The sequence below is a fragment of the Microcaecilia unicolor genome, chromosome 11 (assembly GCF_901765095.1).
Source record: "Microcaecilia unicolor chromosome 11, aMicUni1.1, whole genome shotgun sequence".
NCBI lineage: Eukaryota > Metazoa > Chordata > Amphibia > Gymnophiona > Siphonopidae > Microcaecilia > Microcaecilia unicolor.
Genome location: NC_044041.1, coordinates 177,951,372 through 177,975,204, shown reverse-complemented (window position 1 = coordinate 177,975,204; position 23,833 = coordinate 177,951,372). Strand labels below are relative to the sequence as shown.

Genomic DNA, 23,833 nt, shown 5'->3' with positions numbered 1-23,833 from the left:
ATTTTGTTTTCTGCAAGCATGAGGACCTGTACAGACAGCTGGAGCAGTGGGGATCTCTTTGTGGGGGGGGGGGGTGAGTCAGAGCTTGCCTTTCTGGGCTTGTTCTCTTGCTCTTCCAGACTTTGGGTTGGTGCAAGTAGTCCCTTCTCCAGCGGCCCTAGCATCTCCTGGGGGACGGGATGGGGTTTTCCCCGCCGGCTCCCAGGAGTTCGCAGCGGATAACAGGTGGAGTCTTCGTTTTGTTTTGCTGAAGTTGGGCTGCTCTCTGGGGTCTCCTCTGTCAGATCCCTTAGTGGAGGGTGAGCTCCCTCTGGGGAAGGGGGATGACCCTCGGGTGCTCTGTCTTTTAGTGGGGGGAGTTCAGCTCCCTGTTTTCGGTGGCACTAGCAGCGCTTCCCATAGTGAAACCCTTGGGGTTCTCTGGAGGAGGGTCGGGCAGCTAGCCTTGCGTAGGGCCTCAGGAGCTTGTCCAAGGTGTTCCCCAGGTAATGGTCATTCGGGGCCTGTTTACCACACTGTACAGTGCACTTGACTCAGGTCTGCAGGTTGGGAGAACCATGGCCCACTTCTTTTCTCTAGTACAGGGAGAAGGAGAAGCTCCATTCCCTACATTGGACTCAGGGTCTGCAATCACCTTGAATTTTCCCTTCCTGGTTGCTGGTGGCATTGCCTCGCGGAATCTGCTAGATGGGAAGCTGAATCAGACCTTGTAGCCTGTCTTGGAGGTGTTTGCATTAGGAGCTGCAGGCTTCTATTGGTAGCCCTTTGTCTTTCCCGCTTTGGGCTGTCTTGGGTCGAGGGCTGGGCATGGGCCTGTTTGCAGTGGCAGCAGCAGTCTGTTCTTGGGGCAGTCCCCGGGCTGCCTGGTTGGAGGCATGTTTTGCCTGTCTGGTGGACGCTGTGTATGACATTCTTTGGGTTTCGGCCTAGGGTATGTCTTTGGCATTCCCCACAAGCTGTCAGTTCTGCCTGCCGGCCGTAGGCGGTGGTTGCCACCTCCAAGGCCTGCGTGGTCAGGTTTCCAGTTTGGGGCACCTTTCTCTTGGGTACACCCTCAGCGATTTGGTTCAGGAGCTCGGTGAGTCGGGCTCCAGCGTTTGCCAGGGGACGTTCCTCGTTCTTGGACCGCCTTGTGGGCAAATGCCGGTTTTGTGGCAGCACTAAGGGTAGGCCTGGTTCTCAGAATTTTGGCCAGAGGGCTCAGTTTCAAGCCTGATCTCCCAGGGGACAGGGAACCAGGAACCAGCAGGGCACTCGGAGTGAGTGGCCAGCTTAGGTGCTGGATTTTTGGGGTGCTGGCATCTGGCTGGTGTTTTCCCCTCTGGTAGCCCCTCTCTTCTTGCAGTCTCCTTGTCAGAGGGGGCCTCGGTCTACTCAGAGCAGAAGAGCAGTGGAGGTGCTGCTATCCTTTTGGGCCATTGTTCCTGTCCTTCCTGCCGAGTGCTGTTTGGGTCGGTACTCCATCCTTTTTGGAAGATGGGAACAGTGCAACCCATTCTGGATCTCAAGGGATCCACAGGTATCCATTTTCGGATGGCTGCCCTGAGATCTCTGATCGCCTCCGTTTGGGAGAGAAAGTTTCTCTCCGCTCTCAATCTCAGGGAGGCTTACTTCTCTTTCCCGCTACGGGCTGTCTAGGCAGTTCATTTCCTGTTCTGGAGCCTGCCAGTTGGTTCCGTCTGACCCCTTTTTGAGGTCATGCTTATAGTGGCGGTGTTTCTGTGGAGACACAGGTTTTTGTGTTCTCCTGTACCTGGATGACTCTGGGCCTCTTCTTGCCTAGCCTGAGTAGAGACCCCTTCAGCGCTGGTTCACCCCCAGTTTTTTGTCTGGTTTAGGTGTTCAGTTTCAACAGGAGCAGGCAGGCGCCAGTGCGCCAACTTTTATTCCCGATGAGCGTGAGTGTTTCTTCAGAGGGACAGCACTTTAAGTTACCTTCCAGGTTTCTCACTCCTGCTTTGTCACCAGCTACAGGCCTGGTATTTCGTGCAGGTCCTTAGATCTATGGCAGCGGCCATGGAATGGGTTTGTTCTTCTCTCATGTGGCTGCTTTAGGGGACCCTGCTCAGCCGCTGGTCTCAGGTTTCAGAGGGTGGCGGCATCTGGCTCTTTTGCTCTCTGGCTGTCAGTGCATGAGGGGGTTGCTGCTTCCCCAGTCGTTGACCTTCCAGCCTGCTTTGGGAGGTGGTGTCTATAGATACCAGCTTCTCAGGCTGGGGAGTGCCCAGAGGAACCCGAATTACAGCTATGTCATGCAAGGTTCCGCGTTAGGAGTCACGGACCTAGAAAGGGATCTGGGAGTCATCATTGATAAGACGTCAAAAACGTCTGCTCAGTGTGCTGCGGCGGCTTAGAAAGCGCACAGAATGTTGAGTATTATTAGGAATGAGTTGAGGAGTGGCCTAGTGGTTAAGGTGGTGGACTTTGGTCCTGGGGAACTGAGGAACTGAGTTCGATTCCCATTTCAGGCACAGGCAGCTCCTTGTGACTCTGGGCAAGTCACTTAACCCTCCATTGCCCCATGTAAGCCGCATTGAGCCTGCCATGAGTGGGAAAGCGCGGGGTACAAATGTAACAAAAAAAAAAAAGGGATGGAAAACAAACATGAGGATGTTATAATGCTGTTGTATCGCTCCATGGTGCAACTGCACCTCGAGTATTGTGTCCAATTCTGGTCGCCGCATCTCAAAAAAGATATAAAGGAATTAGAGAAGGTGCAGAGAAGGGCGACGAAAATGATAAAGGGAATGGAATGACTTCCCTATGAGGAAAGGCTAAGAAGGTTAGGGCTCTTCAGCTTGGAGAAAAGGCGGCTGAGGGGTGATATGATAGAAGTCTACAAGATAATGAGCAGAGTAGAGCGGACAGATGTGAAGCATTTGTTTACACTTTCAAACAACAACAAAACCAGGGGACACAAGATGAAGCTAGAATATGGCAGATTTAAAACAAACAGGAGAAAGTTTTTCTTTACTCAGCGTGTAGTTAGACTCTGGAACTCGTTGCCGGAGAATGTAGTGACAGCAGCTGGCCATACGGAGTTTAAGGGGAGTTTGGACAGATTCCTGAGGGAAAAGTCCATTGAACATTATTTAAAATTTTTTTTTTTTTTTGGGGGGGGGGGGGGGGGGGGGGGTGCTGGGTTCTTGAAGCCTGGATTGGCCCATGTCGGAGACAGGATGCTGGGCTTGATGGACCCTTGGTCTTTTCCCAGTATGGCGGTGCTTATGTACTTATGTACTTTGCTGGGGTTCCTTGGTGTAGGGCTCTTGGTCTCCAAGGAGGGCATTGGCCCTCTATCCTCTGGAGCTGCGTGCAGTGAGCCGAGCTCTGGAGGCCTTTGCCCCACTGTTGGGAATGCCGCCGTTTGGGCCTTTCGGTCTTGCCTGCTGCGGTTGCCTTTTTTTGCCTCGCAGGGGGGGGGGACTCCTAGCAGTCTGCTGGCAGTGGAGTCCAGCTTGTTAACGGACGGGGCAGTGAGACTTTGGTTGTGCCTTCGGCTGGTTTGCGGGGTTCCTCAATATGGAGACAGACTTGCTCAGTCAGTACGCTCTGGTTTCCAGCAGAGGGAGCAGTTGGTCGAACTGTTTTCAGCTGTTGGCCTAGTCCTATGTCTAGGTTCCTTGGTGCTTCAGCTCCCGCCGGGCATAGGACTCTAGGGATCTGTTCGCCCTGCGATGGTTGTGTCTGAGCGAGAGACCTCAGTATGCCTTCCCCCATGCCGATTTTAGGCCGGCTGTGGGGGAGAGTGGCAGATCTTTGGAGCAGGGTGATCCTGGTCTCCAGCCTGGCCATGGCTCCCATGGTATGCAGATCTCGTTAGGCTCCTGGTTAGGGAGCCATTGTGATTCCCTCAGTGTCGAGGTCTTTCTGTCGGGGCCTAGTGGCCATGGAGGTTTCTTTCCCCCTTTCCTTTGGTCCAGTGGCCTGGTCCTGGAGAGGGCTCGGCTGAGGAAGAAAGGTTATTCGCTTTTAGTGGTGGCTTCCCTGCTTCAGGACAGGAAGCGCTCTTCCTCATCGGTGTCTGCCAGAGTGTCTTTCTAAGTCTGGCTTGCTGTGAGGTTTTGGGTCGCCATTGCGTCCTCTCTGGGGCCACTTTCTGGCTTTTTGGCAGGAGGGAAATTCATGGGGCTAGTGCTGTAGGTCCAGTGGGGGTCCTGGCTTGCTTTCAGGGCTGCTTGCAGCAGTCTTCTTTAGCTGCTACTTCTGGACTTTCTTTTTCTGGTCCTTCGGGTGCTTCAGCACTCCCCGTTTGAGCCTGTTGATAGGTGGCCCTCGTTCTATGGTACCATGGCTTAGTTGGCTAAAGAATCTGTCCTCTCTTTGTCCACGGTGTTAGTGTTTCGGTCAACCTGTTGCTTCTCGCAACTTCAGTCTGTTTTTCTTGGAGGCAGGGGTCTCACTTGGGGCAGTACCATGCTTCTTGCCTTAGTATTTGTTGGTCTTTCTTTTTCTGTAGTCAGCGGTCTGTTTTTTGGAAGCTTCTGGTCTTAGCAGAGCGTTCTTGCATTTCACGGTGCCCAATGTTTTTCGCCATTTGTTTGGTCCTATTGGGCTGTTTGGTAAACAGCAGGGGGGTCTCATGTTACCCAAGGCTTTCTTTGCCCAGTGGGTGAAGGTGGCTGTGGTCTCAGCCTGTATCCTGGGAGGTGCTTCTCAGGTTGAAGGCCCTCTCTCCTGGACGTGTGGCTATGTCTTGGGTGGAGGCTTCATTGTTTTATCTGTTGGCTATCTGTAGGTCAATGGCGTACGCTTCGCTGCATACCTTCAGTAAGTATGGTAGAATGGCTGGTGCCGCTCAGGCAGCAGCTACATTTGGGGCGTCGGTTCTGCGTATGGCAGATTCGGCTTCCCACCCTCATAGGGATAGCTTTTGAACATCCCACTTGTCCTGGAATAGTGGGAATGAACGTAATGGAAGGAGAAATTAGGTCTTACCTGATCATTTTCTTTCCATTAGTTCTTCACACTATTCTAGGAGCCCTCCCATGGTGCGACGCCTTTGTTGGTGGCTCTATGTACTGTCTTTGTATCCTGTTTTCCAGGAGCCTTATCTTTGAATGGTTCTTGGGGCTGGATATGTTGATTGCTGACCATGCTCCTGATTGGGTGTGTTTTCTTCCTTGCTTCAACACTGATACTGAGGAACTGAGCTGCTAGCAGGGAGCTATGTAGTGGTGCTCAGTTCTGTATTCTCTATCACCACCTGCTGGTCGATGGACATAACTACCCACTTGTCCTGGAGCAGTGTGAAGAACTAAGGGAAAGAAAATGATCAGGTAAGACCTAATTTCTCCTTTTAACACATTAATCGCGTCAAGCTCCTGGTTCAGCTACCTATATTTCTCTCTTTCCTCTTCTCCCAGACTCTTCCTTCCTCCAGCATATTTTTCTGTCCTCCCATTGACCTGCGATGCTCCTGCATCTTGTTCTCTCCTTACCCCTCCCCCCCCCCCCCCCCCCCCCCCCGGCTGCAGTATACTGGCAGCCTTTTCTCTCCTGCCATCCCGCTCTCTCGCATCTCATCCCCCCCCCCCCCCCCCCCCCCCCCGGCCACTTACAGCCTTCCGAACTTGCCTTGTACACACAGCGGCATTAAGCACATGCTGCTTCGCTCCTCTGTAACCGGAGCCCTCTCTCTCTAATGTCCGACTCCTGCAGCAGGAAACAGGAAGTTTCATCAGAGGAGGCGGGATGTTAGAGAGGGAGGGCTCTAGTTACAGAGGAGCTGAGCAGCGTGTGCTTAATGCCACCATGTGTACAAGGCATGTTCAGAGGACTGTAAGTGGCGGGGGGGGGGGGGGGGGAGATGAGATGCCAGTGTACATTAAGAGTGTACATTAAGTGTACAGCCCTAGTAAAAACGCACGGAAACAAGTGTGCCTACTTTTACCCAATTTGTAACCATTCCAGGGGTGTAGTTGGGACATGTTTTGCAATTACAGGCCTAGAATTACAGGTGCACATTTACTATTATAGAATTTGGGGGATCCATGTCTAATTTAAATGCAAGGATTTACACCAGGTTTTAGTTGGTGTAAAGTTGGGAGAGGATCCTGGCGCTAAGCACTATTCTATAAATGGCACCCCACTCAGAATTCCATTTATAGAACTGCGCTCATTGTTCATTTTTTTACGTAACATAGTAGATGACGGCAGAAAAAGACCTGTACGGTCCATCCAGTCTGCCCAACAAGATAAACTCTTATGTGTTACTTTTTGTGTATACCCTACTTTGATTTGTAATGCCCAAATTTGGGCGCCGTTTACTGAGTGTAGTCCACAATGCAGTGGTTCCCAAACCTGATCCTGGAAACACCCCAGCCAGTCAGGTTTTCAGGATATCCACAATGAATATTCATGAGAGAGATTTGCATGAGGTGGAGGCAGTGCATGCAGATCTCATGAATATTCATTGTGGATATCCTGAAAACCTGAGTGGCTGGGGTGCCTCCAGGACCTGGTTTGGGAACCACTGCCATAATGCGTATTCAGAATAAATTTCTGGTTAGTTTAAGAACCAAGCGTGTTCGTTAGCATTTGTGTCTACACTGCTGCAGTAGGTACATCAAGGACAGGTTTCAAATTTATCCCAGGCCCTCTAGAAGCTCCATGTCCCATATAGGAGCCATACTAAGCAGTGATGCGAGGTTTTCAGAGTAATGTGACAGGGATGGAGACTGGTTGAACTCCAGGCTGCTATACTTAGGACACAGGACAGACCCTCTGATGTGTGTGCAAATATTTGCCTATTAAGTTTTGTCGATTCATGTCCTTTTTAAATTATTCACAGGATACAGGAAAATTGAATCCCAAAGAAAAGGTGAGTTAGTTTGAGATTTTAATAACCTCTGTGGAGCGGGCTAGATTGGAGAATACCCCCCCCCCCATGCAGGGTAAGAAGAGGGCTGTCAACAAGAAAAGGCAGGATGGGCCAGGGGCAACAGAGGATGGAGGAGAAAGAGGCTCCTTCTCTATTCATCTACCCTAGATGAGTCTGTATACTTCCTATGCTGGTCAATAATGACCCAGCCTGTTTCAGTATAGGAGCAAGCCATGGGATCCATCCAAGCCTGGAAAAGGGGGGAATGATGATGGAAGCGGATGCCATATTCCCCAGCCATGAAATTCTGGAGTTAGGAGTGTAGAAGTACCTCTTAGTCCGATGCATTTGTTGAAGGAATGCAGGTGTTGAGGGAATGGGGATAAGTGGCACAAAATTTCAAGCGTAATTTTTTTTAGTCCAGTAGAGAGATTTGACACAAAGCACCGCAAGGAAGTGCTAAGGGGTGGAGGGAGGAGTCTCACTATAGGTTAAGGGCTAGCTTAAGGTTTTCATATTTCTCAAATCATTTACAGATTCCAGAAGGAGGTTCTAATGTACTTGAAGCCACTGCTGACAAGAAGGAAGTGAGTTCTGTTTTCCCAGCTCAGTGTCTCTTGGCTCCCTCCACTGCCTCTAGTACCTGCTCTCTGGGGTGGATTCCAGCTCACCATCACCTCAGATCTGTTCTCTCTGCTGCCTTCGGTGGCTGCACGTCTGGTACAGTACTGGAAGGGTTCTCCTATGCAAACAGGGAGCTAATGGCCCCACACTCTGCTGCCCGTCACCTGATCTGAGACTGTTGCTACATCCTTTCATGGTGCTGAGTAATCTGAGGCCTGCCAGCTTCCAAATGCTGAATTATCTGTGATTGTTTGGGGTAATTATGCTTCTCTTTCATTGTTATACCATCTTTGTACGCAGGTGGTAAAAAGAAGCCCTCTTGAAGTGAGTAAGTCAACCGAGGAAAAGCCAAAGCCGGAGAATGTGCAAGGTGGAGATCCAAAAGAGAAACCACCAGAGCCACAGAAAACTCTCCAGGTGAGAGTCTATCTCAGTGTATTGTCAGCATGGTCTGCTGCATTTTTGACATGGGTCGTAAAGTAAGTGACTGGGTCAAACATTGTATGAGTGGGAGGTGATGATAGTTTAGTGGTCAATAGTGTTTATTCTGAGAATAGGGGAATTTAACTAGTGGTGTGCCTGGTACTGTTCTTTTCAGCAGTCTTGTAAGCAATATTGTGGAAGGACTGTCTGGAAAGGTTTGCCTTCGAGCTGATGATACCAGAATCTGCAACGGAGTAGACAGCAGGTGTGGATAATACGACGGATCTAGTGAAGTTTGAGGAATAGTGTAGACTCTGGCATAAGTACATAAGTAGTGCCATACTGGGAAAGACCAAAGGTCCATCTAGCCCAGCATCCTGTCACCGACAGTGGCCAATCCAGGTCAAGGGCACCTGGCACGCTCCCCAAACGTAAAAACATTCCAGACAAGTTATACCTAAAAATGCGGAATTTTTCCAAGTCCATTTAATAGCGGTCTATGGACTTGTCCTTTAGGAATCTATCTAACCCCTTTTTAAACTCCGTCAAGCTAACCGCCCGTACCACGTTCTCCGGCAACGAATTCCAGAGTCTAATTACACGTTGGGTGAAGAAAAATTTTCTCCGATTCGTTTTAAATTTAAGACTGAATGCTAAAAAATTGCAGGGTCATGCATATGGGCTGCAAGAACCCGAGGGAGTAATACAGTATAGAGCGTGAAGTATTTCAGTGCATGAGAGAGGAGCGGGATTTGGGGGCAATCGTGTTCGATGACCTTAAGGTGACTAACCAAGTAGAAAAGGTGACAACAAAAGCCAGAAGGATTCTTGGGTTCATCGGGTAGAGATGCCAAGTTACCCGGTTCTAGGCTGGAGACTTTTTTTGGGCCAGTCCTGATTTTGAACTTACAGCCCAAAGCACTATGGGATTTGTAGTGCCTGATCCTGCTCATTGAAATCAGTGCTGCAAGTCCCATAATGCACCAGGATGGAGTGGTCATAAATCTAGGACTGTCCCAAAATCTCCTGCCTGGAATTGGGTCACTTGACATCTCTGATGGGGAAAGGAGTAGCCAACAGGAAAAAGGAGGTGGTTGAGTGGAAGTCTCTGGTGAGACCTCGTTTAGAGTACTGTGTACAATTCTGGAGACTGCACCGTCAAAAAGATATAATCAGTATAGTGTCAGTCCAGAGGGCGGCTACTAAAATGGTCAGTGGTCTTCGTCATAAAGAATATGGGGACAGACTTAAAGATCTCAATATGTATACTTTGAAATAAAGGAGGGAGAGGGGACTTAGGACAGAGACATTTAAATATCTCTGTGGTAATAAATACAAAGGAAGTGGATTTCTTTCAATTATAAGGAAGCTCTGGAACGAGGGGACATTGCACGAAGATGAAAGGGGATGGACTCAGGAATAATGTAAGGAAATACTTCTGTATATAGAGGGTGGTGGATGCGTGGAACGGCCTCTTGGTGGAAATGGTGAAGATGAAGACTGTATCAGAATTCAAACAAGCATGGGACATGCAAGAGGATCTCTGAAGGAGAGGAAGGAATTGGAGAGCTTAGTTGTTATGGATGGAAGACTGGATAGTGCACATGGTCTTTGTCTGCCATCATTTTCAATATTTGTGTTTAAGCCTCTTCTATCACCATGTGTCCTACACTCAGGCCTAACCATTACATTTAATAAGTTTGATACACCGCCAGCTCTGATTTCTCTTTTTCATTCACTTGATATCCTGCTTATCCTAGATAACACGCCCCTGTGCGTGCGTCTTGAGTGTCAGAGGCATGCCTGGTGATTTTATTGTTGTACAATAATAGCCTAAGATTTATCATGTACTTCTGTTACACTGCTTGCATAATCGTTGAGCACCTTGTGTGTACATGCATTGAGTCTGTGTGCCCAGTATTGCATTTCCAGCTCTCCCTGTCTCTGTCTTGCAGGAATTTGCTGTGGCACAAACCTGGGAGGATGCACCATACATGTTCATTTTGGAGATTACTGGTGGGAATGCAAAGGAATCCTGGGAGCTTTCCAGTATGTTCTGTTTCTTTGATCTGCACCCTGGCCCTAGTGTGCTCTTTTGTTTTTGTGTGTGATGCAGGTTACAGACCACTAGGGAGAGCTGTAAACCAGGTTGTGCCAGCTCAGTGCAAGCAGTTTGGGAGAGATATCATATGGTATAGTAATGATTTTTTTTTTTGTTAAAGATTATTTTCCTAATTCCTGACTTTTCTTCTCCACCCCCTAACCCCACTCTCAGTTGAACTGGAGATGAAGCATCCCTGGTATCTTTTCACTTCTGCCTCAGAGTGGCCCCTCATGATGGTAAGCTTTTCGTCTTTACGTTACATCACAGCTCCGTTTATATTCCACATTTACCTATAAGGTTCAGTGCGGATCACGACAAGATAATCCAGCTCAGGTTAGATACTGGGAACAAACATAGCCAGAAGTATACATAATCACTTAGAGTTAAAAATTTAATCGTTTAAATACCACTTAAATGGAAAAGTTTTTAAGCGTTTCTTAATTTCTGTTGGGCAAACCGTTCCAGATCTTTTCAGATTGGTAAGGGATCATTAGAGAATGGACACATTTGTATCTAATACCATCAACAGATGGGTAATTTAGCTTTAAGTGACCATTATTTATTTATTTATTGGGATTTATTAACCGCTTTTATGAAGAGATTCATTTGAAAGAAGAAAATGGCAGAATCAATTAACATACATAATTTAAACAGCGTTCATGCTTCTATTGGAAGCCAATGCAGCTGTCTGCACAACAGAGTTGCTCTTTCCCATTTCTTTGCCTGGCAGATCAATCTACCTGCAGTATTCTGCAGTCTCCTACATAACATCCTTGAGCAGCCAATATAAAGTAAATGACAGTAATCCAGTTTGCTAATTACAAGGGCGTGGACTATTGAACTGAACTGGGTAAGGGGGAAGTGTTTTCGCATTCTGCACAATTGCCTCAGTTTCCAGAAAATCTGCTTGGTCGATTAAGCAACATGATATTCAAAATTCAACATAGGATCAAAGGAGACACCAAGAACCTTCAATGTTTCATTTTTCAAGTACATGTCTTGTTTTACCCTTGTTCTGTGCATGTATAAGTGTTTCTTGTAGGTTCTGTATACACTGGCGTTAGCAGTTAGGGTGTCAACTTCCAGAAGCTCTGCTGCCACAGCCTTGGTCTTCTCTCATTTCCTGCAGTTTTATATGGTGATGTGCATCATTTATGTGCTCTATGGCACCCTCTGGCTGGTGCTGCTGGCATGTTACTGGCGGGACATCCTGCGGATTCAGTTTTGGATCGGAGGCGTGGTGCTCCTAGGCATGCTGGAGAAGGCTGTATATTACGCTGAGTTCCAGAGTATTCAGAATGAAGGAGTCTCAGGTAAGAAGGTAATCTTTCTACGAGGAGCATGGGTTGCTCTCTTTCCCTACCCTCATACATACCACCTGGGTACCTCCACACTCCCTCAACCCCATATCATCATGGTGTTTCCATTATATAGCTTCCCACTATTCCAGAACCTGTGAGATAGTTGTGTCCATCAACCAGCAGGTGGAGACAGAGAATTGAAAACTGAGCTGAGACATCTCTCTTGGCATCCGGTCCAACTCCTCAGTATTTATGTAGACAAGCAGAAAGAAGAAACTCCGGAATAAACACATCCTTAAACAACTGGCTAACCTAATACTAAACAGATGAGCAAACGTGGACCTCTCTCATCTCTGGACAACTTGTAGAGAGCAAGAGATATGCAGGAAGCACCATGCAAGGTGACAGTTCTTATTTGACCCATTACTTTGCACCGACTAAACAGAAACCTTGGGCTGGCCTCTGGAATACTTGGAAAGAAACTTATCAGATAACACCTAATTTCTCCTTCCATTATGTAGCTTCCCACTTTTCCAAAAATTTGTGAGATGCTTAAAAGCAATCCCTAGAATAGGTGGAATCCTGGCGCCACTGCGCTGAGGACCAAAGCACCAAAACTGGCTTCTGAGGACTCTGCAGCACTCACCCTGTAGTGCTTGGCAAAGATATGCAGCATCAACCATGTTTCCGGAGTAAGGGAGTCTCTGCCCAGGATGTTGCTGTACGCCTTGTAAAATGAGCCTGCTTCCCTGCAAGCAAATAAGCTGACACGATAGTCTCCTTCATCCATCTAGCAGTTGTGGGCTTGGAAACCATGAGGCCAAGCATCTGTTTACCAAAAAGCACAGAGCAAAACATAAAGCACAAGTGAGCCTTCAGGAATAGGACGAAAGAAAGTTCTTTATTGAGGGGACCTGACACAGGCCGTGTTTCGGCAACCAAGTGCCTGCGTCAGGGATCACAATAATGTTGAATGTTCATGTATGTATGAATCATGTTGTGTCATCAATATAAAGAGCTGGGCACAAATGTAACAATCCCATTCAGTGTCGGGAAATGAAATCGCTGCCAGCTACTACTCTAGAAGCAACACCTGTGCCAGTTGGAACTTGTAATGAGCTCCCCAACCCAACTTGCTGGTGTGTGTTGTCACCACCTTCCCATTATGCTATCGGAAAAGGAGCTCCAACGGTCAGATTCCTGGGCGACAACCACCACTGCGTACGCCATCTGGCAACCAGGGTCCAAGGAAGATGGTCGTACTTCTGTGATACACAAGACCAATGGATGAGAATGGCTTCCTTTAATGGCCGCATATGAACCCTTGCCCATGGCACTGCTTTCAGCGCTGCTGTTATTGACTCCCAGAACCTGGACGTAGTCAGGGCCTGCCTTGACTGAGGAGAAGGGGAATCTGTTGAACGAACTTCAACCTCCTGCACTCAGTGAGGGAAGTCCTTTCTCATGCTGTGTCGAATAGGACATCCAGATACTCCAGCATCTGCAGTGGAGTTAGTCAGCTCTTCTTGAAATTGATCACCCAACCCGATTGCAGAAGACAGACAACTTTGCTCATCACTGCCACGTTGTCCAAATAGGATGACATACAAATGAGCTCACTGAGATACAGGTAAATTCTGATTTCCTGGCACCTAAGAAAGGACGCCACCACCACCATAACCTTGGTAAACGTTCTTGAAGCCATGGCAAGACTGAAGGGCAATTCCCTGAACTGGAAGTGACGACCCAGCACCTCAGATCATAGAAACCTCTGATGTGGCAGCCATATGGGTATATGTAAATACACTTCCTTGAGATCGAGGGTGGTGAGAAATCCTCCCACTTGAATTGAGGCTATGACTATTAATGTCTCCATGCGAAAGTGGGACATTCTTGAGGCAGCAGTTTAGACCGTTGAGACCTAAGACCATACGAAAGGTGCCTTTCTTCTTTGGGACAATGAAGTAGAGTATCCGCTGGAGTAAGGGAGTCTCTGCCCCTGTTTGGCCTGGAGAACTGGAACAGTGGCCCAGAGTACCAGCAAGGAATCTATGGTGGCCTGAACCTCGACTGCCTTGGTTCCCTTTTGACAATGAGACCACAAGAAGAGAGAAGCAATCGGGCTGGAGAACTCCAACTTGTAACCTTCTGTAAGAATATCCAGAACCCACTGGTCTGATATGATTTTGGTCCACTCCTCCCGAAACTCTTGAAAATGTTCTTCCACTGGAGGAAGAGAAGAGTTGACTAGCCTCACATCACTGCAAAGCTCTGGAGGCATTTGGCGCTGTAGCTGACTGAGAGGAGGACTTCTGTCCACACGAAAGGAAGATTGGCATGCCTGAAAGTTGGACTTCTGACCATATTGCTGACGACCAGGCCAGTACCGTCTGCTGTCTGAAGATTGAGAGCCCCCTGAAGATGGACAACCAGAGGCTGTAGGGGCAGCGGGGCGAGAAACTGAAGCATCTTGCAGCAACTCTGCCTCTGCTTCAGTAAATAGGTCTGGTGTAATAGCAATGTAAACACTGGTGAAAACAAAGATACCAATGCAGCTGAATGATCTGTTGGGCCCTGAGGCTGTAAAATGGCAGCTGTGCGCTACATGTGATCAGACAGAGGCTGCTCCTCAGTGCCAGTTAGCCCTGACAAAATGGTGCCTGTTCCACGCTTTCCTGCATCAAACTGCGCACTGGCCCTGCCGGAGAGCCCAAAGACCCAGCATATTCTGATACTGCGCCAAATCCAAAGATGTGCTGCCACCATCCATTGCCTCTGTGTCCCACAGGATTCCCAGCTTGTATGCACTTCAACACCCCAATGCCAGACAGTGGGTCCCACAAGGGGAACGCTGCTAAATTGCCTCTGCAGGAGTCACCATTCACCCTGACTGGCACATGTACAGCACATCGTGTCCCAAGCAGTGAGTCAGGATCCCTCCACTGCACCAAGTAGAACTTGCAGCTCTCCAAGCACGTCCAAGTCAAACTTTAATCGGACTTGCCGCTGACAGCTGGTTCCCCCAAGCTGACAGTCTCCACAAGTCTTACCATAGATGAGAGAGGCTCAGGACTTATACTCTGTCCCGATGCTCTCCAGGCAAACATGTTTCCTTCTACTTCCCCCCCCCCCCCCCCTCTTTTTTTTTTGTTTGTTTTGTTTAAGGTGATTGTTCTGGAAAAGGAGAGTTCCACAGGAAACAGGGGAGAGGTGAAGGGAGGGAAGAAGTAAATTCACAGGACACCAGAGACAGGGATCTGAAGATCTCTATATTTGACTCTGCAGACTAAAGCCACCCGCAAAGCTCAGCTGAGGACCAGTTGATCAACTGGACCAGAGGCTAAAAAGTGTTCCCATCCACCTGCTGGAGATAGAAAGTCCTGAGGAGCTGGACTAGATGCCAAGAGAGAGATGTCTGTCAGTTCAGTTTTCAGTTCTCTATCTCCACCTGCTGGTTGATGGACACAGCTATCCCATAGGGATCTGTACAGGGAGTATATCTTACGTGTTCATGCCTTAAGCACAGGAGATTCAACACAATATATTCAAGCTCGGTTCTGCTCTCTTCTAGTCCAAGGCGCTATGATCTTTGCTGAGGTTTTAAGTGCAGTAAAGCGAACGCTTGCACGAGTCCTGGTGATCATTGCCAGCGTGGGATATGGCATTGTTAAGTGAGTATTTAAAGACTGGTTTCCTTGCAATTATTTGGAACATAAGTATGCATGGTCTGTGAGAGAGGGAATGAAAAGGACCCCTGCTCTTTGAGAGGAGGCTTCAGGGCAGGAACAGATGAAGGGGCTGCTTAGTGGAAGTCATATGAAGTTTAATCGTTTGACTTTTGATCCCTGTAGGCCACGCCTGGGAGCTCTGCTGAACCGAGTGATTGGCGTGGGGATGCTGTATATGCTGTTCTGTATCATTGAAGGAGAACTACGGGTCAAGTCGGTAAGAAGCATTCTGAGGGGCTTGGAAAGGGAATAACAGCTGAGACTCAAAATTGCAGGGAATGACCACAAGGAGGCAGAGAAGCGAGAGACATAGTGGATAGACAGCCACTGGACTGGCGGACGGGAGGAGGGAAGAGAGCCATGGAGGGGTGTGGGGAGGGGGGAGTGACAGAGGAAGAAGAAATGGAGGACAGACCCTGGAAGGAGAGAGGACAAGTAAGTTGCCTCCAATGGGAAGAGGAGTGAAAGAAGAGGAAAACCAATGGAAGGCAGAGGGAGAGACAGCCACTGGAAGGTGGTAGGGATATGGCCAGTGGAAGCAAAGAAGAGGTAGGAGTTGAGAACCGCTGGAGGAGGTCAGGGAAGAGAGACAACAACAAGAAGAAAGATAGGAATCGGACAGAGAAAGACAAATACTAAAGGGAGAGATGGGCAATGGGGAGTGAAGGGGAGGAGGATAACTGGAGGGCAGAGGTGGGGGTGGGGGTGGGCAAAACAATAACTGATGGAGAGGGAGAAATAGGGAACCTCAGCTGGTACTTGGAGCTACAGGGCATGAAAGAAGGTAAACTTGGAGGGTGAGTAACTGTGTGTGTGTGTACATGTGTATAAATGCAGAATTTGGATGCACATCTAATTTGTGTGAGCAGAGTCTGGCTCTGTATGTGTCCGTGCGAGTAGAGTGTGGCTGTCTGGGGCTTGGGTGCTGGCTTAGGCCCTCTTTGTGAAGGCAACACTAATGGTTTGGGCTGTTGTTTCCTGAGTGTCTTCAAAGAGCCATCACAACATATGAATGCATTTGGGATGGATTTCTCAACCAGATTAGCTGTTGGCCGTTGCAGCAGGCTATTCTGAGTTCATTTTCTGCCTGTTACTTTCCCCAGGAGCAGAGCAGCTCGGCCTTGCTCGTCTGTGAAATTGCTCTAGCCTTTGTGGAGTCCTGTATTGTATGGTGGATATCCTTTCAGAGCACTGCACTGGCTTACCCTGACGTGCCAAGAGAAAAGGCCCACCGACCCCCTACAGCAGCACGTAGGCCTAACGATGTCTCCACCATGGGGGGGGAGGGACAGGAATGGGTGAAAAGGAGGCAGTTGCTGACAGAAATGGCTACTTAGAAAGATTTTTAAGATGAACAAAAATATGCTCATATGCTGTATCAAATTGTTTCCTTATCTAATGTTTTTATTTCCTACCTCCCTCTTTCATACTCCCTCCTTTACCTCGGCGTACTTACATCATCTAACCCCTTCCCACCTCTCCTTTCTTCAGGCTCAGGATGACTTGGTGTTGCTGGCTGCCATTCCCTTGGCTATGCTTGACTCTTCCATCTGCTGGTGGATATCCTCTGTCTGTTTGTCCACTTTTCTGCATCTCCTAATTGCTGTAGCGCTACTTAGCCCCCCTTCCAGTCTCGTTCTGTGTTCCGATTTCTAATTAACCACCTTGGAGCCTGGTTCTGTGCAGTGCAACCCCTGGCTCTGGCCCTCTATATCTTTGCTGCTTATTCTGACTGTCTTCAGTTTCTCCCTCTTCCCATTACCAGGATCATTTGCAGATATGGTCCTGATGAGGTCTAAAACTTCTTATTTAATACTCACCACTATATGTGTAAGAATCACTGCCAGGGCTGACCCAAGGGTGTCCAACAGATTAGGTGAACCTTCAGCCATGCCCCCTCCCCCTTAGCATCTCCTATCTCCCCTTCCCTCCCCAAACAATCCAGCATCTCCCCCTTTTCCAGGCCTGCTACTGCTACAGCTGCCGCCCTTCCCCTCTCCCTTTTCTGGAGCACAGGAGCCAAAAGGATTCAGCGTTCACAGGCTTACGCTACACTATTGCTTACCACCCACCTCTGATGCAGGACTTCTCTTGGACGGGAGTGGTGGTGAAACACAACACTGTAGCGCTTTTGCAGGCTTGCGCTCACCAGCACTGAATTCACTTTCCTCTTCGTTTCCTCCTAGCAGAAACACACAGAAAGCAAAGATGGGGGGTGGGAAGTAGTGCAGCATACCTGAAGTAGAACAGGGAGGAGGGTGGCAGCAGGATGAAGAGAAAAAGATAAAGCAGCTGGGCCACCCAATAGTATTTCACCCACATTACAACCCTCGTCTTACGCTCCCTATACCCCATGCAATTCAGGCAGAGCTCTCTAGGTGCTCACCAGAGACAGGTGGTGAGGTGCAGTTTTGCAACAGGTTCCACGGCCAATGATGTGCTCTTTGTCTTCTCTGCTGGAAAACGCTGTTGTTTGGTTCCTTAATGGCAGACACATTTTCATCAGCCTCGTTCAGACCATGAAACTGCTGAGGATGAGGCGAAACCTGGTAAAGCTCTCCCTGTACCGGCACTTTACGAACACTCTCATCTTTGCTGTCATTGGTGAGTCTTCGCTGCCCTCCTTCCTGTGCATCCTATCAGATGGCGCCATGTCCTAGTGAGGGAGGTAGCAGATGCAGTAGGGTCAGGCACCATGGTGAATGGGATTAATGAATATGTCAATGGCACCTGGTCATGTGCTCTTATTGGTGTAAGGGTGTCCTCACTTAAGGGCCTATGTAGTAAATATTTTGCATATTAGCCTGAAATGGGGAAAAAAGTCATTAATGCAATGGGCCTGTGTATTTTTTGGGGTTTTTTTTTTTTATATTTATTGAAAATTTAACAATTTACAAGCAATCCAACTTGTGTTCAGAAAAATAGAGCCAAAACATTCAGAATTATTATTGAGAGTTATATAAAGATATAAATTATATAAACTAAGGAAAAATTAAATATCAATTAACTCAATAAAGTTATATAAGAAATAGATTTAGCTCTACCTCAGACCACTACATTAAGGAGGAAAGGGGGCAGGTTCAATTAGAAGGAGATACATAAGAAAAATATAAAAAAGTAATATGGCCTGGTCTGATAAGCACATAACTTCAATTAGCTCATCTAAACAATAGTAACTAATTGGTTCATTTTTTTTTGGTCCAAGAAAAATTTAAGTTGATCCGGTTCAAAAAAAAAAACATATTTGTTATTAATATAGTAAACAATGCACTTGCATGGATATAAGAGTAGAAATTTTGCACCAATAGATTTAATATCTTCTCTTAGAGCCAGGAATAGTTTATGGGCCTGTGTTTTTAGGGGATGGTTGTCAAAGGGATTCTCTGTGTGTCACTGGACTCAAAATTATCCTCTGTATAGGTATTAAAGCTCAGCCATGTGGTTCCCTTGTGCTGAGTGCATGCATGAGAACCTGTAACCCAGTGGTTCTCAACCCAGTCCTCAGGACACAGCTGGCCAGTTAGGCTTTCAGGGTAACCACAATAAATTTGCATGCACTGTCTCCGTTGTATGCAGAGCAGGGGCGTAGCTATGTGGGGCCACGGGGGCCTGGGCCCCTGTAGATTTGGCCCTGGACCCCCTGCTGATGACCCTCTCGGCCCCCCCTCCCGCCGCCAACCCGCTGTCGTCGTCGCCTACCTTTGCTGACGGGGGACCTCAACTCCCGCCAGCCGAGGTCCTCTTCCTTCGTTGTGTTTCTGAGTCTGAGGACATCAGACTCGGAAACAGAAAGAAGGAAGAAGAGGACCTCGGCTGGCAGGGTTGGCGGCGGGAGGGGGGGGGTCAAGAGGGTCGGCGGCGGGGGGTGTGTGTGTGTGAAAGTTGGTGGTGGTGGTGGCGGGGGGGAGGGGGGGCGGGCTAAAGTGTGCCCCCCTCACCTCAGGCTCTGGACCCCCCTCCCGCCGAAGTCTGGCTACGCCCCTGATGCAGAGGCATAGCCAGACATAATTTGGGTGGATCTGAGCCCAAAGTGAGTGGACACACAATTCTGCCTCTTCCCCCCCCCCCCCCCCCCCCACACACACACTTTCTACCCCCACCCCTGCAGCAGCAACCCCCCAACAAATAAAATAAATACGTCAGCTGGTGGGGATCCCCAAGCCCTGCCGCTGGGTCTTCCGGTGGTTGGAGCAGGCAGTGGCACAGCCACATGTTGCTGTTCTTCTCCCCACTGCTCCTGCACATGCTCTGGTTTTGCGTGCACATGCGTGAAGATTGAGTATTTGCGGGAGGGGGAGAGGCTGGCGCAGCAGCAGTGAGTGGACAGTGCCGCCAGCTGCAGCAAGTAGGGGAATGACCTATTTTGGCCTCCAGAAGACCTCTTCCAGCAGCAGGGCTTGGGGATCCTTGCCAGCTATAATAAAGGTGACAGAATTTTGGGTGGGCCTGGGCCCCACTGTATGTAAATCTATCTCATGCATATTCATGAAAACCTGACTGGCTGGGTGTGTCCCAAAGATTGGCTTGAGAACCCCTGCTCTAACTTTAATGACTGCTAGAAAATTCCACTGTTCTCCCACACCCTCCAATTGAGCTGGCAGGAGCTTGGTGTCTGCATTAGTATTGTAATGTATTTTTATCTTCCATTTTACCCTGTTGCAGGCTTATGTGCAGGAAAAAGGAGTATTGGGCCCGGGGAGCAGGGTGTGGTGAGAGTACTCTGATCCTGGCCAGTCTGGTGCAAATTTGGTCCCTGCTTGGCCAAGAATCCAATTTGAACCAGGGAAATGTCCTCTACATTCGGCCCCTCTACATCCTCCCCCCCCCCCCCCCCCCCTCCATAAATAACCATCTCTGGGTGACAAATGAGAAGAAGACTCCTACAGTGATTATCACTTCTGATTTATTATTTATAACCCGCCTTTACCCAAGGCTGAGGGAAATGAGAGTGACTTTTCATTTCTTTAGGGAGAGAGGTTCCCGAGTACAGCACTGTTTTCTTTGAACTTGGAGTCAATTCTGTCTGTTACACAATAATACAAGCATAAAGTGCACACTGGTATGCCTTCAAATGTTTTGAAAGCATCCAAAGAGTTACGTAACATATACATTATTTTTGCTCACACCTTTCTCAGTAATTGCTCAAGATGAGTTAAATTGAAGTACGCTAGGTATTTTCCTGTCCCTGGAGGGCTCACAATCTAATTTTATACCTGAGGTAATAGAGGATTAAGTGACTTGCCCAAGATCACAAGGAGCAGCAGTGGGATTTGAATGGTACCCCTGGATGTCAAGTCTGGTGTCTAACCACTAAGCTACTGTGGCCTTTCCTTAACTCAGTGGAAGGTGGGAAACGGGTCACTAGGAAACTCAGCCAATTTCATACATACAATATAAAAGGATGTGAAGAACTTGGTTATACAAGCATAAGAAGGGAGACTTGACCCTTGCACAGATTGAGTGGGTTTATTAATTATGTGTTTGTGGGGTGGGGGCAGCTCCTTGATCAAACTATGAGAAGTGCAGCGGTCCTACGGTTAATCTAATCGAATCCTGTACGTTTCTTTTCAGCTTATTCTGAAAAGGGTCTAAAGCAGAGTGCATTAAGATAGCCAGTACAGTCAGTTGGGCAATAATAAAACAGCTATCTGCTGAAGAGTTTTGACAAAGCAAATATGTTTTCAGGTGCTTACGGAAAAGATAAATAAGAAGGCTGCCGTTCCAAATAAGGGCAGCTCGATAAGAGCTTTTCTCGGTTCAGAATGTAAACCCCCCTTAACCTCCAGAAAATGTAACATTCCGCAGTCTTGAGAGTGAAAAGTTCATCTTTCCAGCAAGTTTGATCATGTGCTCAGAAGTTAAACTTTGCAAAGCCTTAAAACGCCAAACAGGCGTTTTTAAAAGATGCAAGCCTGAACTGGGAGCCCATGAAGATCTATCAGTAATGGCAAAACCCTTTCGTTTCTCTTACAACTAAATATCGTTCTAGCAGCAAAAGTTGAATCTTCAACTGTAACTTGTTAGTTATCCTGGAGTAAAGCGAGTTGCAGTAGTCCAGCAGCAAAAGAATTAACTGCAGGACCAACAAAGCAAAATGATTTTCCTGAAAATAGCATCAAAATGTGGAGTGGAGGAATGGCCTAGTGGTTAGGGTGGTGGATTTTGGTCCTGGGGAACTGAGGAACTGAGTTCGATTCCCACCTCAGGCACAGGCAGCTCCTTGTGATTCTGGGCAAGTCACTTAACCCTCCATTGCCCCATGTAAGCCGCATTGAGCCTGCCATGAGTGGGAAAGTGCGGGGTACAAATGTAACAAAAATAAAATAGATACTATTGGAGATTCTAGATGGAATGTTGCTACTATTGGAGATTCTACATGGAATGTTGCTATTCCCTAGCAACATTCCATGTAGAAGGCTGCGCAGGCTTCTGTTTCTGTGAGTCTGACGTCCTGCACGTACGTGCAGGACGGCAGACTCACAGAAGCAGAAGCCTGCGCGGCCACATTGGTGATCTGCAAGGCCGACTTCTACAAGGAATGTTGCTAGCAACATTCCATGTAGAATCTCAAATAGTAGCAACAGTGGAGGAGTGGCCTAGTGGTTAGGGTGGTGGACTTTGGTCCTGGGGAACTGAGGAACTGAGTTCAATTCCCACCTCAGGCACAGGCAGCTCCTTGTGACTCTGGGCAAGTCACTTAACCCTCCATTGCCCCATGTAAGCCGCATTGAGCCTGCCATGAGTGGGAAAGCGCGGGGTACAAATGTAACGAAAAAAAAGTGACCTAAGTTGTTTAAGCGTAAACGCTTTTCTGAGTAAGTCGTTAATCTGAAGTTCGAATGACAACAAAGAAAATAAAACTATTCCTTGATAGAAATTAACCCTGATACACAAATAGTCGGATTAGAAAGAAATATTCTGTGCCTGTGACCTCTAAACAGTTGCATAGAAAGGAAATACAGTTTGGGGGGGGGGGGGGGGGTTTCTGTCATTGTGTAGACTGATAAAGAGTCTACCCAATTATAGAATTGTTCAAACTGGATATATGAAAAATAAAATAACCCTCTTTGTTTTTCTCCTCTCCAGCATCCGTCATCTTTGTTTTCTGGTCCACGATGACCTTCAGATTCTCCAGTTGTAAGACAGTAAGTGAAAAGATTCCAGGCAGCAGCAGCACTGCCAGCCTTAAGAAACTTGGTACTTCCAGCCCCATGGTGCCGGAACCCCTTGATGTTGGACTGTGTACTCAGTGATTACTTAATATCTGGCTTTCAAAACATAAATAACTCCCACTGTTGTTTCTCTGATACCTCGTGTGAGGGGGCTCTGTCTCTGGCATCTACAAGAAAAGCAGGAATAATGTACATGGTGAGATGGGCTAGTTTCTCTTGCATGGTGTTCTGATAGTCTCTGGTGTGTTTTCAGGACTGGCGGGAGCTCTGGATTGCTGATGCCTTTTGGAGATTTCTGTTTTCTGTTATCCTGCTGGTTATCATGTTCCTGTGGAGGCCTTCAGCCAACAACCAAAGGTCTGAATGTTCCCTTGCAGATTACTGTACCTTTGCCTTCTACCTATTATTTTTTTCTCTCCCTGTACTCATTGTTTCCTGTGCAGTGACCCACTGACATACTATTTCCCCCCCCCCCCCCCCCCCGATTCTGCTCCTCACTGAGCAATTCCTCCACCCTCTAACTGATCAGTTTTCTTTGTGACCCCTCATTGACTCTCCTTTTACTCTTGCCTCTGCTGATTTCAGAGTTTTCCCCCTCTATACAGATACGCCTTTGTGCCACTCGTGGATGAGGGTAGCGAGGAAGATGAAGAAAAAGATGAGCAGACAGTGAATGAAGCCTATGGTGAGTGGTTTGGGGGTGGACTGCAGGATTTGCACCTTTGCTGAGAGCATGGGAGAGTGTGAGATTTGCATCTGTGAACTCAAATCTGGAGAGGGTATATGGGATATATATCTGTGATTCCTGCAAAAGTGGAGACAAAATTCATCTCTCATGCTCATTGCTGAGGATTTGTTTGTTTTTAACAGGGATGAAGATGAGAGGAGCGAAGAATGAAGCAAATGGGATTCTAAAAGGCAGCCGCGTGGTAAGACAGTCATTATTAATATTGATGCTGAAGCAGAAGGGGCTGGTGGTTGGGAGGCGGGGATAATGCTGGGCAGACTTATATGGTCTGTGCCAGAGCTGGTGGTGGGAGGCGGGGATAGTGCTGGGCAGACTTATACAGTCTGTGCCCTGAAGAGGACAGGTACAAATTGAGGTAGGGTATACACAAAAAGTAGCACATATGAGTTTATCTTGTTGGGCAGACTGGATGGACCGTGCAGGTCTTTTTCTGCCGTCATTTACTATGTTACTATGTAGCCTGTGGGGAAGGGACCTGTATCGCTGCATCTGCAAAGCTGGGGTGTCAAACAGAAGGCCCATGAGTTGTTTCTGGCTCATCTAGCCCCTTCATTTGAATGGGAACAGTGATTATGGGCTGTCGGCTTTTACACTCCAACTGTCACTAGTGGAAAGTGATGGCTGAAGGCCCCTTTAAGGGGACCTGGCTACAAGGCTGCCCCATCTGTGTGGCTTTTGGGGGGGGGGGGGGCACTGGTACAAGTCCTGCTTGATAGCACTCATCATAGCCTCTCCTTTCTACCCTTGTATGTGCTTCTATCTTGCCTTGCTTGGAGGAGAACATTTTGGGGCACACCTTCCTTCTGTGCTGAGCAGGCCTGTTATGTCATGCTTTGAACCGTGCTGTGATGTTCAAAACCCTAACACAACAAACCTGTGCAGCAGCGGAGGAGGACGTGGCCTGAGGCAG

The 23,833-nt window shown here is 48.0% G+C and overlaps 1 protein-coding gene across 2 annotated transcripts in view; it reads left to right on the top strand.

Annotated features, from left to right (window-relative positions):
• Positions 1-23,833, top strand: part of LOC115481141 (transmembrane protein 87A-like) — a 53,804-nt gene that overhangs the window by 26,967 nt on the left and 3,004 nt on the right. For both annotated transcript variants that reach the window (XM_030220184.1, XM_030220183.1), the window contains exons 6-19: positions 6,794-6,823; positions 7,360-7,410; positions 7,748-7,864; positions 9,826-9,919; positions 10,146-10,210; positions 11,104-11,287; positions 14,847-14,946; positions 15,127-15,220; positions 16,107-16,178; positions 17,499-17,607; positions 22,090-22,148; positions 22,429-22,532; positions 22,781-22,860; positions 23,046-23,104. In XM_030220184.1, the coding sequence (XP_030076044.1) occupies positions 6,794-6,823; positions 7,360-7,410; positions 7,748-7,864; positions 9,826-9,919; positions 10,146-10,210; positions 11,104-11,287; positions 14,847-14,946; positions 15,127-15,220; positions 16,107-16,178; positions 17,499-17,607; positions 22,090-22,148; positions 22,429-22,532; positions 22,781-22,860; positions 23,046-23,104 (1,218 nt within the window). The remainder of the gene's footprint in view (positions 1-6,793; positions 6,824-7,359; positions 7,411-7,747; positions 7,865-9,825; positions 9,920-10,145; positions 10,211-11,103; positions 11,288-14,846; positions 14,947-15,126; positions 15,221-16,106; positions 16,179-17,498; positions 17,608-22,089; positions 22,149-22,428; positions 22,533-22,780; positions 22,861-23,045; positions 23,105-23,833) is intronic.